Here is a 17588-nt window from a genome sequence, read left to right as displayed (position 1 = left end):
ATTGGCTCTTTTCAAGATAACAAGAAATTATGGTCCATCACAGGAAGAACCACAGAGTGTTGATAATTGATAAATGATAATTGTAGGGGTGCCAATAATTTTGAAAACAACTGCATGTAAAAAAAAACAAACAAATACTTCAATTAAAAGAAAAATATACATTGTGAAAGCTTTCTCAGCTTTATTTTTTTTTATAAAAAATAATTCATGCACATTAATCACAGGTAGAGTTGTGAAAGGAGTCTCCAGTACCAGTGCTTTGTAACAGAGGCAGAGAGGTGTGGTTTTCCACCACAGTGAAGTCTTTAAGATAGAGAGGTCTTTGCAGTTACTTGGTATCAGGTCTTATAATTAAACTTTACGAAAGAGAAAACCATAGAGGTGAGGGAACATCTGTTTACAGCTGTTACTACATGAGGAACTAACTTCAGACATTTAAATGTAATTCTAAACAGCTAAAAAAAAAAACACTTCATGAGGTGCTATTACTGGAAAATAATCAACTTCAGGCTGGTGTTAGAAACTGTGCTCAGTGTCAGGTCATATTTTGGGGCAGTGGTGGTTCAAGTGGTTAAAGCTCTGGGTTGTTGATCAAGCCCCAGCATCACCAAGCTGCCACTGTTGGGCAATTGAGCAAGGCTCTTAACCCCCTCTCCGCTCTAGGGGCGCTGTATCATAGCTGCCCCTGTGCTCTGACCCCAACTTCTTCAGTTGGGATACATGTAGAGAAGAATTTCACTGTGATGTAATGTATATGTGGCGATAATAAAGGCTTCATGTCCTCTATATTCATCTATATTACATATATCACATCATTGATAACTTTCCCATAACAGCATGCTCCCAAGTGTTTTTTTTTTTTCTTACATGCTGGCTAATGAGCTCATAATAGCATCTTCTTCTTCTTCTTCCGGCTTTTCCCTTCAGGGGTCGCCAGAGCGAATCATCTCTCTCCACCTATCCCTATCTTCTGCACTTGCACCCACTAGCTTGATATCCTCATTTATTACATCCATAGAGCTCATAATAGCACAATATTACTAATTAGTTGAACAGGACCCTCTATAATTAAACAGAAGCAAAGGAAAGTAAAAGTCCAGGTCCGAAACCGAGTAATACTTCATGGAAAACATGAAAGTGGAACTTACATGGAAATGTTCTCTTTCTGAATCATTCTTTCATTCACACGCATTCGCATAAGAGCAGAAAGGTGACGAAGGTTTTTACCTGAGCAGCTCCACTTTCATCATCCTCGTCCAGATCATCCATAGACACGGTCTGGATCTCCGCAGGGTCGATAATGATGTTGGCTTTAGCCGCCAGGTCGTCTGGATAGATCAACACACACACACACACACACACGATGACTGTTACACAGCTCCAGCTTTCCCATGCTTCATTAGAGCCATTACTTTCTCAATGAACAGAATGTACAGCGTCGGACGGTCATTATATTCCGTCCCTTTAAGAGAGAGCCGAAAAAATAGTCGCACAGCAAGACTTTGTTAGGGTAAAAATTCTAAATTCGCACATATAACAACCATGTATTATTCATTGTGTTTGTCTATATATATGGAGTCAAATAAAAATCAATGCTCTGCGTGTCATGCATCACTGTGCTTTTGACGAGAGCCCTGGGAAAAATTGTGTACTACTTCTTTTTCAGAGATGTCTTGCTGATTGAACAGTCTAGCCATGCTCCCGGCATTAAAAATGTATATTAAGGGTAATACATGCTCCTGTCTGAATGCACACAACAGTTCATGTCGGCAGCTGTGTGCTCGAGAGTACCATTAAAATGAAACCCAAACAGCATTATGTAAATGTATGGAGTTTTAACTGCAGTACAGGTGAAAGGAGCAACTCGCAATCGTAACAATACAGCACAAAAAAACTCCTACTGAATGTCAACAAAGCTAAGACTCATGGGATATATATGACAAAAATTAGATATGTGCTGATAATCGAACTACTATGTTATGTGGTTTTTTTTGGGAAGCGTTTTTGCTCCTGAGATACACAGCACAAGTTAAACCGAATGGATGGATAGATGGATAGATGGATGAATGGATGGATGGATGAATGGACGGATAGATGGACGGATGGGTGGATGGACTGATGGATGCATGGACAGATGCACGGATGGACGCATGGATAGATGCATGGATGGATGGATGGATGGACAGATGAACGGATAGATGGATGGATGAATGGATGGATGCATGGATAGATGGATGGATGGATGAACAGATGAACGGACAGATGGATGGATGGACAGATGAACGGATAGATGGATGGATGAATGGATGGATGGACTGATGTATGCATGGACAGATGCATGGATGGACGGATGGATGCATGGATAGATGAACAGATGAACGGACAGATGGATGGATGAATGGATGGACAGATGGATGGATGAATGGACGGATGGACGAAAGAATGAATGGATGAATGGACAGATGGATGGATGGATGGATGGATGGACGGACGGACAGAAGAATGAATGAACGGATGGACGGATAGATGGACGGATAGATGGATGGATGGATAGACGGATGAACGGATGGATGGATGGAAGAATGAAGGAATGGAGAAATGAAGGAAGGAAGGAAGGAAGGAAGGAAGGAAGGAAGAACTAATAAAAAATTAAGTACAATCAATCAATCAATCAATCAATAAATAAATAAATAGATAAATAAATAAATAGCATTCCTTTAAAAATACAAAAATAGGATAAAAATGGAATGTAAAATTTAATTAAAAAAATTAAATGCCATTTAAAATAAATAAAAATAAATAAAATAAATAGCATCTAAACAGCATGAATAAAAATGTCTAATCGACTATTTGTTATTTCTCCCAAAAGCCCTCCGCAACTCCAGATGTTCCCTCACATAAATACATCCTTTACTGATTAGTTTGACTGTAATTACTGAATAAAATGAATCAAAATAATAACAAAAACGGAGTTAGTTTCCCTTCAAGTTCCAAGTACAATATTTGGGTCATTATATTATTGTTGTTGTGACTCTAAGCATGAATGTTGTGACAAATATATCCTGGATGTGCAAAAAAAATAAATGTATAATAATTGTAATATTATTATCTAGCTTCACTAAATCAGCCACTCTGAGCCTGAAACTATGAAGTTCACCGACGCTCATTATGTTAGATAACGCCAGATAACACAACAGGGGTTTAGCACAGATAAAGTGGTACGACTTTGCTTCTGAGAATGACTCCACTTATAATAAAAGCACTCGCCTGCTGGCTCCAGCTGTGCTCTGATTTACTTTGGCCACCAACATATAACATTTCCTGCCCGTGCCATCGCCAAACCCTGTGTGTAATAGCTCATCAGGGCAGATGTGGCGTGATTTGCAACCCCGCGGAGGAAATTGAACCGGACTTAGTGACGTGAGGAATAATGTTTAATTAACAGTACGTGGTGGACCATGTAAAAATCTTCATTACACCTGAGCGGGTGACCTCTCTGAGACCTCGGCTATGACACCCGACTATAAATCTGCTTGTGCGTAAGGGTCGTAAATTGGAAGGGCAGGTTTTCTTTATTGTTGGGTCGGTATGCCAAGAACGATGGGACAACGAGGACTCGTGTGGTTGTAAATTCGTCCCCGAGCAAAGAAGGCGGCTGCTTGTGCCAAGCTCATCTAGGAAGCTCTGGGATTGTCCATAAGGCTGGAGTTTATCTTGGGTTTAATCCATCGTTCACCTACAGGCTGAGAAGAGCTGAATTAAATCAAGTGATTTACACTGGGGCGAAATGCACAAGCAGGAAATTAAACTCGATGGAGGAAGTAAAAAGGTTAGCTAAGGAACATGGCAGTCCACAATTCAAGCTCAAACAGTTTCTCATTATTCTGAAGCAACAGCAGGTTGGATAAAATGAAGAAGACGGAAGCTGGATCGGATTCAAATTGCGCTTGGACCTGAGCTACATTTCATTTCATGTCCATTTATCAACCCAAACTTTAAAACGCGATCAAATATAATATAACGAGACCATTCGAGTCCAGCGCACGCAGCCAAGCCTGCAGAAGACATCAGGCATCGATAACCATTATCAGAAAACTCGCCAACGATCATAACAACCATGATGCCATGACAGGATCGAAACCCGTCAGAGAAAATCACTACGAGAAGATGCGGCGTGAGAAACGCTACACTTCAGTCATTTAAGTGAATAAAAAGGGCACGAGGATTTGAAGAGAGAGGGAGAAAAAAAAAAGAGACAGAAAGAAAGGTCAGGATAGAAAATCCCAGACTGCCCTTAAATACGAATCGATATCATCCCGTGGCGAGAGAGAGCGCAAAGTTCACGTTTTCGGATGCCTGTCTGTTCGGGGTGTTAGAGAAGCTCCGAAAACCGTGAACGGAATGCAGGAGGGCGTTTTAATCATCTTTTCTCAGTCGAAAATCAGATTTACGTCTCAGAAACAATGGAAACAATCACCGGCATCTGAAAGAACTCAATCAGGAGACGAGAGTGGCAAATTAGCCGACAGGAAAATCTGTTATTTTTTTTTTCTAAGGAGACACCAAAGAGGCATCTCATACAAGTAATCAAGAGTGTAATCAAGCCACAAAAAATGTGGATGAAAACTGGAGAACTGATGCACATTTATGAGTGTGTTGGGAAGCATACAAACTAAGAGGTTTACTGGTTGTTGATTAAAAATGCAAGCAATATTTTGTTTTTGGGTTTTTTTATAAAGTATGCAAAGGTTAAAAGTGTGACTATTTTTCTTACGATTATTTATTGTATTTATTTAGCTCACATTTACTACTTCCTTGACTGGTCAGGACAGCTCTGATTGGCTCTTCCTGTTTATTCCCATAGATTTTTCCTTCGCACAAAAGTAAAGAAGCACACTTCACGTGCTAACATCTTGGCTGGTTCTCTATATCTGATATATTTAATGGTTAGATTGTCAATAATGTGTTCTATATTTAAAAGTCATACACTTTCACATCATTGCTTAAAAAACAGATGAATCATTTAGTTCGATCTAATAAAGAGCCTAGCCTGTTAGTCAACAAACATGGCCTCCCTGGACTCTCAGTCACCGTTCTTCTTATTATGTTCAAATAACATGTTCTGTTAGTGCTATTTAAAAGCACCTTTGTTTCAGTTTATTATTAAAGTATACACCGATCAGGCATCACATTATGAGCAGTGACAGGTGAAGTGAATAACACTGATGATCTCCTGATCATGGCACCTGTTAGTGGGGGGGATATATTACACAGCAAGTGAACATTTTGTCCTCAAAGTTGATGTGTTAGAAGCAGAAAAAATGGGCAAGTGTAAGGATTTGAGCGAGTTTGACAAGGTGATGGCTAGACGACTGGATCTCCAAAACTGCAGCTCTTGTGGGGTGTTCCTGGTCGGCAGTGGTCAGTATCTATCAAAAGTATCCTGTACGTTGCCAACATGGGACCCACTTTGCAATTTACAGGACCTGCTGCTAACATCTCGGTGCCAGATACTACAGCACATATTCAGGGATCTAGTGGAGTCCATGCCTCAAGGGGTCAGGGCTGTTTTGGCTGCAAAAGGGGGACCAACACAATATTAGGCAGGTGGTCATAATGTTATGCCTGATCGGAGTACATTCAGTTCTCATTTACCAAGTATGGCTTTATGCTCCTGTGTAACCGGTTATTAAGAGTAAATATATTCCTTGTTCTTGGCCACAATTCTGTCTAGCATGTTTGGAACCAGTTTATATCCTGTTTATGACCCTACACTTTGCCTAAATCGTTTATTTATTTGACCTGTATTTGTATGAGGCATGAGTCTTGTGTATGGGCTATGATAGAAAGCACATGACCACATTCCTGCAAGGCGAGACCAAAACCCAAGGCTAGTACTTTATTGTCAGTATAAGAAAAGAAAAATACCTTTGCTATTGCTAGGAGCACTATGAAATTGAGCTACATGAAAGTGAATCTGTGAAGGTTTAGCAAGAATATATAAAATAAACAAGATTATAGGCATCTGTAAGGAATTATTGAATGCACAGCACCTCAAATCAGTACAGTACCAGAGAATACGTCCCGATATTACCTACAGGTCAATAGAGCGACAACTTCTGACAAAATTGCAAATAAAATGCTACAAATCCGCCGTCTCAGCATGAATCCCATCTCAGCAAGTGTTGCTTTGTTTTGGGTTCATGCCATGTGCATGTTTTTATTAGAGTTTTGCTAGTCCTGTTTTCACTGTCTTGTATTTTTTCTATGTATTTCCTGCTGTTTCTGTTTCCTGTCACCTAGTCTTATCATGCATTTCTGTCATTTTAAACCAGCTTTGGTTTCTCGTTTCCTAATTTCTTTCATTTTTAAAAAAAAATTCTTTCTCATAGGATCTTCAATTAATCTTGCGTGTGTTTTTGCCCATCCTCATGTCTTCCCTCAAATTACAGACTAGAATTAATGATGCTTTCTGAATTCCCCTTCAAGGAGAAGTTATAACAAATAATTGACTCACCCCCTTGTCATCTAAGATGTTCATGTCTTTCTTTCTTCAGTCGTAAAGAAATGATGTTATTTGAGGAAAACCTTTCAGGATTTTTCTCCATTATAGTGGACTTCTATGGTGCTCTTGAGTCTGAGCTTCCAAAATGCAGTTTAAATGCAGCTTCAAAGAGCTCTAAACCTCGATCCCAGCCCAGGAATGAGGGTCTCATCTAGAGAAACGATCGGCCATTTTCTTAGAAAAATAAAAAATTGTGTCCAAAGGTCACGTGTGACGTAGGTGGAATTACAGACCCAGGGTTTACTAGCATGGAGAAGCAGGACCGCTCCGTAGTAGTTGAATGTGGAATGGACGTCACGCGTGACCTTTCAGCCTGATCACGTAGTACGTAGCATCGCAGACGCGTATCCCAGAGCTAGTGCTAGGTGAGCTTTTGTGGTTAAAAAGTATACAATTTTTTTGCTTGAAGTGGACCCTGCAGGTCATTTTGTCATTGTAGCTGGTAAACTCTGTAACATGTCAGTTGTTCTAGCTAACATGTACGCACCAAACTATGACGACAGTCTTTTTCTCACGGATATCTTCTCTAGGTTACCAAATCTGGACACACATTATTTGATATCAGGAGGAGACGTGAACTGTGTAACATCTTCTTATTTAGACCGTAGCTCTGTCAAAACTGCCATTCTTTCCAAATCAGCGGATGCCATTAAATTATTTCTAGACACATACGGGATATCTGATGTCTGGCGATTTCGTAATCCTGGATCTAGAAGTTATTCTTTTTTCTCACCTGTTCAATAGACATATTCGTGTATAGACTATTTTTTTCTAGATAAGAATCTTCTCCCTTTGATTAGCTATTGTGAGCACTGCGCTATTGTCATTTCAGACCATGCTCCTTTATTAATGACACTATGCATACCAGTTACATATGAAAGATATTGTCCTTGGCGTTTAAATACTTTGGTGCTTTCAGATGAAGCATTTGTTAACTTTATATCCTCTAGGATAAAAATATTTCTTGAACATAATCAAACACCAGAAATGTCTTTCTTGACTATATGGGAAGCAATGAATTCATACTTAAGAAATAATATCTTATAGTTCCCACAATAAAAAAATACAAACAGCCAGACTTGAGGAATTAACAGATGCTATACTAAAATTAGATGCTACCTTGGCGCTTACACCATCACCCGCCCTAAATAAACAAAGATTATCACTTCAAACGGAATATCATCTTTTAAGTACTAAACGTATTGAAAACCTGATGAATAAAACACGTTATAGAACACATGAACATGGTGAGAAGCCTGGCAGAGTTCTAGCCCATCAACTGAGACAAATGACAGCAGATTGTACTATAACTCAAATAAAAGATAAATTAGGCCATAAGTGTACTGAACACTCCCAGATCAACCATTGTTTTTATGAGTTTTTCTCAGAATTATATACTTCAGAATCCCATAAAGATAAGAATTTGATCTCGTCATTTTTTGACAAAATTACTATGCATTCAGTTGATAGTGAGATAGTGAAAATCCTGAAGTGTTTTCCTCAAATAACATCATTGCTTTACGACTGAAGAAAGAAAGGCATGAACATCTTGGATGACAAGGGGGTGAGTCAATTATTTGTTCTGGAAAAGTAAAAAATTGTATTGAATACTGCCCTACTTTTAAGCCTTATAGAAATGTATCACATGCCGTATATTCTATAAGAGGTGTTAATGGTCATTTTAGTTGTTGGACTGCAAAAGACGAGTGTTCTTGGGCCATAATTTGAGGCGAAATAAGTGAGGATTGAGAATATAAGACAGGCATCAGTACTGAAAAGCAACACTTTATAAACATGTTATAAACAAGATCCATTCCAGTGCAAAGATCTGAGGGAAAATATGTCAGCAGAAGCCGCCGTTTTAAATAAACTGTATTTTATGAGTATGTTAACATTAAGACAGAAGCAATTTTGCTATTTTATATTTTGCGCTTTATCCTGCGGCTAAACCTCGAATGCCATGCGCTTGTAAGTAATTATGCTTTACCCTAGGCAGAACACATGAAACACAGATGTAATAGTGCTTTTAAAATTAAAAATTTCAATCAACATGATGTAATAATCTTGTGGTTATCCATTACACATACATTATTGTATTTCCAACCATTGTAATTAGCATTGTTCATGTGGGTGTGATGTGTCACAGGGAATAAGAGTAAAAAAATTTGAATACAAATAAGTGTGTGTGTGTGTGTGTGTGTGTGTGTGTATGTGAGAGGTTTATGAGGTGTTTCACAGGGTGGTTTGGGGCCCACAAACACAAATCACAATAAATGTGTATATACAATATATACAAAAATTCATAATAGCTGTATTAGAATACACAAAAAAATGTTTTAAAATTTGTTGTGTTTTTAGACTACATTAAATTTCTTTAAACTATTTTTTCGATTATTTCTTAAGTATTTACAAGGAACATTTATTAACAATTTATTAACAATTATTTCCAATAATATATATATATATATATATATATATATATATATATATATATTCCATTTATTTTTTATTTTTTTTAATTGCTATTTTCTGGATTTTTTTCTATTTTTTTTATTTTCAGTATCAGAGTTAAAAGCTGATAAGTTTCAGATGTACATTACATTCACTTTTCACTTATATACCCAACAAATACACATACTCTCTAACTCCCATGTAGCTGCTGCACTACTGTAAAATGTCATGTGCATTAAATGTATAAATGTTTCTGTATAAATAGTGCTTAATATTTCTCCATGCTGTTGACAGTGGTGTTGTTTTTATGTGTAAAGCACTAACGGTGCGTTCACACTCTATTGTAATTATATGTTTTCTTGTTATTATAACTCCACTTGACAGAATGTTTCTATAGCAGAATGCTTTCAGGTTTTATGAAATTTGGCACAGCAATATAGCTCTCTATCGCCCCCAACAGGGCAGGTTTGGATATATAGAGCGTGCAATTATAACTTCTTATGCTATGGTTTAAATATTGTGTGATGAATCTGCTGTTCCTAATTTTTAGCCATTTTCCTTTTAGAAACTTCACCACTGAACCACTGTCAAACCATACTGAATATAACCTCAGAAGCAGTAACTGAAGCCACAGCATCTTAGTGATGGATTGATAGAGACATCAAATTTCATACATCTCATTGCCAACATGGGAAGCAATGACGCCACGGTGGCATCTGGTCCTGGTCCGTCACTAAAAAGTTGGGCCAAAAAGTGCTTGGCCCCAAAATCGCTGCCTGTAGCAAACTTAACTACAAAATAGCAGAAAATTCCAGTCACAGGCTGTTCTCTCTTTCCCTGCCCATAATAATATAACTTACAGAACTATACAGACTGTCTATTCAGACCTCTTCATGGTTGTTCTAACCTCATGTACCTTGAATCTGCATTTGAAGGCCACAAATCAACCCATCTCAGCCTCAGCCTCGTTCCCTCCTGATCGCGGGTGAGCGCCGAACGATCACGGATATTGCATGATGTGCTGGCTCTCCATTTGCTAATTAATCGACAGCTTTTCGATCCACGGTCGCTTTGCTACAAGCGGCAAGAGGATCGATATGGAAGGGACAAAAAAGTGCTGCAAAAGTTTCACAAGAAAATGAACGTAATGTGTGCCTGAGAGTGCTTCGCTCTGGGTTATTGATGATCTGAAAAGCAGAGGAAAAAGTGCTGAAGTGTCTCAAAGTGACCGTTTCGAGCTCTGGCTACAATATAGACAGAAACAACAATCTGCTTCATTGCATTTTTTTTTTTTTGCTATTAAACCTTGGCCAATGTGGAAATACATCCAAATTCTACACAGTTATTGTTATGTAAACTGTTCAGGTTTCCTGTTTCATAGTTAAAAGAAGTTGGGAGAGTGACCTAAGAATAGTGTTTGGTGATTAAATGTGGGTTGATTCACATATTATTTCTTATTCATCTATTATTATTATTATTATTATTATTATTATTATTATAGCCTCCTAGTGGTCCAGAGGCAGGATCCCATGCTCTCATTGCCGTGGCTTGGGTTCGATTCCCAGGTAGGGCGCCAACCCAGCCACTGAAGAGTTAACTTTGTGGCTTTGGGCTTTGTGGTGACCCCGAAAGAACAACAACAACAGGCCTGTTGAAAATTCAGCTTGTTCATCATATGTTTAAATGAATTTTCCATACCTTTTGGTTGTGTCTTGTTTTAGAGTAATATCCCACATCCATAATTGAAGCATATTCAAATGTATCATTAGATCCTAATCCATAGTCTGCCTCTTTAATATATCTAATCTCATCTTAAAACCAAACTTTGATCAGTGGATCTGTGAATTTAAAAAAAAAACCTACATTAATCTACAATTTCACATCATTTCAATTCAATTTTATCGGTATAGTGTTTTTACCAATGGAAAATGTCACAAAGCAGCAGTATAGATATATAGAAATTCAGGATATAGATTTCGAATGAACCGATTTATCCGTAATGATCAAGCCAGAGGCGTCGGACACGAGGAAAAAATTCCCATCACACAAACTCATATCTGAGACGATCTGAGAGAGCCTCATCTGGGTGACCCTGGAAAAGTGCAATGTATAAATCATTTCTCTTCTATAGCTGTATCCTGAAACAAAGTGCAGTTGTGTAAGCGGGAAGTTTGACCATGAACTCTAACTTGTCGAAGTTATCAGTCACTGATGGAGCCATGAGTGCTAAAGTGTCCGTGGCAATTGCACTCCTAAAGCCATCTTCATGCTTTTTAAGTGCTTCCATCCATAGCAATCTCTTGTATCTTTAGGCCTTCTATGTGACCATCCTCAACAGCGGCGAGCGATTTCACCGAAGTGATCCACTTTCTTTACGAGGTCTGACGATTAATTCTTTAGTGTTTGGGGTTTATTTGCTCCATTTCTGCAGGGTGTCGGTGCACTGTAACTTTTATGCACCTTTCTGTATTGTGTAGAGTTTAGTACGTGCTTGCAATGAATTTTAGTGTAGCTTGAAGTGTATTTGTGTTTGTTTTCTTTATTTACATGGCCAGGCTTTCAAAAAACATTAAACTAATTTTTTTTAAAAATCCTACTTACTGAAATAAAATCCTTCTAAGCTAGGAAGGAAAAAATCCTTATCTATATAAGAATTTCTCACTAATATACTATTTCCCTAAACATTAGTGTCATAAATTTGTGAACAGAAACTTTACACTTTATGCTTAGGACAAGGACGCAAGCAATGTGCGTCCTCAAAACAAAGCAAAAAAAAGCAGTTACATCATACTCCTCTGAAAAAGGTCAGTTTTACAGATCTGAAAGCCATTCGATGACATGTACGTCTCCCGTGACTCGACAAATTAACCTTCATCTCCCTCTAGTGGTTCAGCATCCGACAAAGCTCGGCAGCCGAAGATCGAGGAACGTCCCTACTGTATTTTCTTTCCTCTACGGAAAGATGAAGCACTACCACGATGATGCGGCGTGACAGTAAGAAATCGAGTCTAAGCTCCAAACCTTTTAGCGTTTTCTTGAGATGAGAAAGCAGCCCTCCGAGCCTCTGCAGGTCGAAGTAGTCCACCTTCCCGTTGTAGAAAAGCTGCGGGGGGACGTAGGCGTCTAGCATGAACAATGAGAAAGGAAGGGGAAAAAAAAAAATATTACTCAAGGTGGGGAAAGCATGAAAGTGATAAACAAGAAACTTCTGGAATAAATGTGGACTTTTATTGCTTGGAAGATTAAAAAAGATTAAACATTTCCACAGTGCAATTTCATCTTGAACTGCAATCTCCCAGAGCTCTTCAATATCTCTTGCAATTTTCTATATATAGTTTTTCTATTTATGATAGATTCCCATTTATAGCTCTTTCCTGCCGATATGACACTGGTGTACTCTGGGGGGGGGGGGGGGGGGCTCATTTCATCACCATCATGATGTGATGTAGATCCAATCAGATGATCATGTGGCAGCAGTGCAGTGTATAAAACCATGCACCTACAGTACAGGGCTTCAGTTAATATTCACATCAGATATCAGAACAGAGAAAAAGTGTTTTGATTATAGCGTGGTTGTTGGAAATGGCTGAGATTTTCCCACATAACAGTCTCTAGAGTTTACACAGAACAGCACAAAAAAAAACATCCAGTGATAGTCCTGAGATACCTTGTCGATGAGAGGAGAATGTCCAGCTTTGTTGGATTTGAAAGGAAGTCGAATTTATTACAACCATGCTGAGCAGAAAAGCAGCACGTCAAACCTTGAGGAGATGAGCGACAATGTTCTGAGCTGCTTTTCTCCTCAGCATGGTTGTAAAACTAATGCTAAGTAGCCTTTATTTGTCATATATACAGTACTGCACAGTTCTTTCTTCGCATATCCCATTCTTGGAGGGTTGGAGTCAGAGCACAGGGTCAGCCATAATGGAGCAGGGTGGCTGGTGGCCTTACTCAAAGGCCCAACAATGGCATATTGGTGGTGCTGGGGATGGAACCCCGATCAACAACCCAGAGCTTTTAACCACTTGAGCTACCAACGCCAACAAATAGTTAGTTAAGTTGCAAGTTTGGCCGTATATCTCTGATCAGCATTTTATAGAAACATTATTGTTTCTATAGTAACAAGTCAATCACAGGGACTTGATGATGATGATGGACAAGTCACATAAAAAAAAAAACATGTAATGCCTGATTGTTGATAGGTTTTTAGTAAGCAGAGCTGTCTCCAGTGTGAGTGCTTTCTTCTGCTACAAAAAGACGGTTGTTGAGATGAGAAGATGTTAGTGAGGTGAAGGTTTTGCAGATGGTCCGCTTCCTTAAATGCAACAATAAAAAGATGCGTCAGAAACTATGATGTCATACATTAATTGGCAAATTGTTGTGGTATAATAAAACACTGTTACTGGAAAATAATCAAACTCGTGGTAGCAATGCCGATGGGTTTATTTTCCGTTTGTCTTAAAACAAGTAATGGATCCATCCATCCATCCACGGTTGCTGTTAAAGCTACATCTTTCATTAGATTGCATAACGGTTCGTATCTCGAACTTACAGAAACCTGAGTCACTTCTTAACAAAGTTTGCAGAGTTCCTGAAGCTTCACCATAACAGTCTCAGAGGAAAAGGTGTATCCAAGTATGTACGTAAATAAGTAAGGCAGGAAGGTAGGACGCAGGGTCAGTAGATATAGCTTCAATAGGCGTCAAGTAGTATTGACCGAATGACTAGAAGCTTCCTCTCGACATCTCCGCTTTCCGCTCTCCATTTGTTTTACAGTGCTAAAACAGCAGCATAACTGAATTTGGCTTCCAACTCGACCATTATGGCCGAACAGTAGAAGTGATGCCAGAGACTTTAAAGCATGCAAGGAGGAGGATGTGCGTGTTCACCTTCGCTGCTAATGGCTCCTGGCCTCATGCGCTTTCCTTCGTCCCAGTAGCTCCTGACTGCCGTTATGAGCCGATGCATGAAGCACACCATGTACTCCGGAGGGCACAACACCGTCGGGTTCTAATCAGAGATAGAGAAAGATTTATTTAGTGCAATGACACACAGCACAGGATCCATTACTCCTGTTGCTTAATCTGAGTAATATTTTTATTTTCAAGCTTAAAAAAAAATAATATTAACTAGTTTAAAATGAAACATTATCACAAACGGTGTAGAATCTACAGTAAAATCCTAGTTTAGAAACCTCGCACATGAGTGAATCACACACTAGTCAGCAAGCCCAGCGCTGTGAGCCCACGTAGAGCAGATGTGGTGTAAAAGAAATGAGCTTAATACTCGTCATAAAGGCATCACGAGTCGACATTTTAGACATGATAAAATATGCACTGCAAAAAATAAAAATAAAAGGAAAACAATTTTAGCAACAGTAAAATATCTTGAATATTCATTGGAAAAATAATAGGTCAGATTGTCTTAGAGGATGTTTAAAGTCTGTCTTAGAGGATGTTTAAAGAACTGATATGGACTTTATTTTATGTTATATAAATATACAGAATCCCATAATGAAGTGAGGGAAAAAATAAATCAGTTTCTAAATTTATTTACAAATAATTAATATAAATTTAAAATTAATTATTAACAAAAATAAATAAAAATAAAGCTGTAATTCAACTTGATTTTAATTTAAATATAATTATTTAAAAATAATAAAACTAAGATTTGCATAAGTATTTGCCCCCTGCGGTGAAACCATTCATTTAATTCAACCTGATTTTAATTTAAATATAATTAATAAAAAAAAGTAAGAATTGCATAAGTATTTGCCCCCTGCTGTGAAACTATTCACTTAAATTCAATTGGTTTTAATTTAAATATAATTATTAAAAAAATAAATAAATAAATAAATAAATAAAAGTAAGAGTTGCCTAAGTATTTGCCCCATGTAAAACCATTCACTTAATTCAACTTGATTTTAATTTAAATGTAATTATTGAAATAAATAAATAAATAAATAAAAGTAAGAGTTAGTAAGAGTTCCCTGCTGGGAAACCATTCACTTAATTCAGGCTTGGCACAAAGCAGTACATATGGCAGAAACCAAACACTGCTCACTTCCTGTAGTGAAGCATAGTGGTGGTAGCATCATGTTGAGCATTATCGTCAGCATTGTGGTTTTACCCTAGGAATGTTCTCATAGCTCTTTTGCCTTCAGGATGGTGTTTGTTTAGGTATATTTTCTAGCAAACTGTAGAACCTTCCAGAAACAGGTGTATTAGCAGGTTTATCAACTAATGATCTGACTTCTGATGGAACTTGATCGTACCAGAGCTAATCTGATGATTTCAGAGTAACAGGGGAGACTGTTTTTGTCTGTAAATCTCCAATTCAATATTATAGCATTTTTGTGTAGCTCATGTCTGGTAGCAGAATAAAAAAATATAAAGTGTTAAAAGGGGTGAAAATCTCAACAAGGCACTGTGTAAACTATGCATATGTATTTAAATAAAAGAAAGAAAGAAAGAAAGAAAGAAAGAAAGAATTAGTGGATAGAACGATCAGAAGAAAAGAAGGGGAAAAAGAAGGTAGTAAAGATGGATGGATGCATGGATGGATAGATGGATGGATGAAAAAGAAAGAAAGAAAGAAAGAAAGAAAGAAAGAAAGAAAGAAAGAAAGAAAGAAAGAAAGAAAGAAAGAAAGAAAGAAAGAAAAAGAAAAATGGGTGGATAGATGGATGGATGGATGGATGGATGGATGGATGGATGAGACAGAAAAAAAGAAAAAACTGAAGAATGGGTGGATGGATAGATGAGAAGAAATGAAGGGGGGAATGAAGAAGGATCGGTGGATGGTTGAATGAATGGATGATGGAAGGAGTAATGGATGATGGACGAATGGGTGTATGGATGGTTGAATGGATAGATGGATGGGTGGGTGGATGAAAAAGAAAGAAAGAAAGAAAGAAAGAAAGAAAGAAAGAAAGAAAGAAAGAAAGAAAGAAAGAAAGAAAGAAAGAAAGAAAGAAAGATGGGTGGATAGATGGATGGATGGATGGATGGATGGATGGATGGATGAGACAGAAAAAAAGAAAAAACTGAAGAATGGGTGGATGGATAGATGAGAAGAAAAGAAGGGGGGAATGAAGAAGGATCGGTGGATGGTTGAATGAATGGATGATGGAAGGAGTAATGGATGATGGACGAATGGGTGTATGGATGGTTGAATGGATAGATGGATGGGTGGGTGGATGAGAAAGAAAGTGTTAAAAGGGGTGAATATCTCTGCAGGGCACTGTGTACACTATGCATATGTATTTAAATAAAGGACAGCAGAGCATTATTATAGCAGGCAATGAAACAGCTAGCCTGTGTACACAGTCTGATAAAACAGTGGCTGAACAAGCCCACTACCCCAAGGATTTTTATATAAACCCCATCAGACTCCACAGATCATTTGTTGAGCCAAATAACAAGTCAGTATCTGCAGTGTACAAATGGACCAATGTTCAATTTCACCACAACACTGAGCTACACATAATCTAACAGGAAACAGAATTACACTTGGGAGCCTTAAAAAAGTCTTCTTTTTTTTTTAAACTCCCCCATAATTTCCGACAGACGGACAGGTTCTCTGTGGTGTTATACAAAATGCCAGGAAATGTTTCCTGAGGACAGAGGCTCTTCACAGAGATGGAAGTAATAATAAAAATGTCAGGGGAAAAAAAAAGCTTGTAACAATTTGGTCTCGATGAAATCCACTTTGCAGTTGAGTACTTGAGTCTTGAGTACTTCTGAAACACGATATTAGAGTTAAACTGGAACTGACTGAACTTTTCAGAGCTTGTTTATTGTTTAGTGTTAATTATCATGATTGGAGAGCAAAAAAAGACAGAGAAGAGAAAAGAATAAATATGTATTGCTTTAAATCAATGGATGGATGGATGGATGGGTGAGACAAAGAAAGAACTAAAGAAAGGGTGAATGGATGGATGGATGAGAAAGAAAGAAAGAAAGAAAGAAAGAAAGAAAGAAAGAAAGAAAGAAAGAAAGAAAGAAAGAAAGAAAGAAAGAATTGGTGTTAGAAAGATGAGAAGAAAAGAAGGGAAAAAAAGAAAGTAGTAAAGATGGATGAATGCATGGTTGGATGGATGGATAGATGAGAAAGAAAAAAAGGAAAACTGAAAAATGGGTGGATGGAAAGATGAGAAGAAAAGAGGTGGGGTTATGAAGAAGGATCGGTGGATGGTTGAATGAATGGATGATGGAAGGAGTGATGGATGATGGGGTGGGTGGAGAAAGAAAGAAAGAAAGAAAGAAAGAAAGAAGGCAGGATACACCCTGGACAGAGTGCCAACCCATCGCAGGGCACACACACACAGTCACACTACGGGCAATTTAGAGACTCCAATCAGCCTAGAAGCATGTCTTTGGACTGTGGGAGGAAACCGGAGCACCCGGAGGAAACCCACCAAGCACACGGAGAACATGCAAACTCCACACACACAGTGAGAGTCGAACCCAGGACGCTAGGTCACCGTGCCGCCTCTACTTTAAAATATTCTAGTATTTTCTCTCCACAATGTACATCAGTATAATAAAGACTGATGTGATATAAAGTGAAA

At 38.1% G+C, this 17588-nt stretch overlaps 1 protein-coding gene across 3 annotated transcripts in view; it reads right to left on the bottom strand.

Annotated features, from left to right (window-relative positions):
• Positions 1–17588, bottom strand: part of LOC131342332 (E3 ubiquitin-protein ligase RNF123) — a 163799-nt gene that overhangs the window by 132665 nt on the left and 13546 nt on the right. For all 3 annotated transcript variants that reach the window (XM_058373094.1, XM_058373095.1, XM_058373096.1), the window contains exons 20-22: positions 13906–14026; positions 12038–12139; positions 1228–1328 (exon numbers count right to left, since the gene is read on the bottom strand). In XM_058373094.1, coding sequence (XP_058229077.1) covers positions 1228–1328; positions 12038–12139; positions 13906–14026 — 324 coding nt within the window. The remainder of the gene's footprint in view (positions 1–1227; positions 1329–12037; positions 12140–13905; positions 14027–17588) is intronic.

The sequence above is a fragment of the Hemibagrus wyckioides genome, linkage group LG21, assembly GCF_019097595.1.
Source record: "Hemibagrus wyckioides isolate EC202008001 linkage group LG21, SWU_Hwy_1.0, whole genome shotgun sequence".
Lineage (NCBI taxonomy): Eukaryota > Metazoa > Chordata > Actinopteri > Siluriformes > Bagridae > Hemibagrus > Hemibagrus wyckioides.
This window is presented reverse-complemented; position numbering and strand designations above follow the sequence as displayed.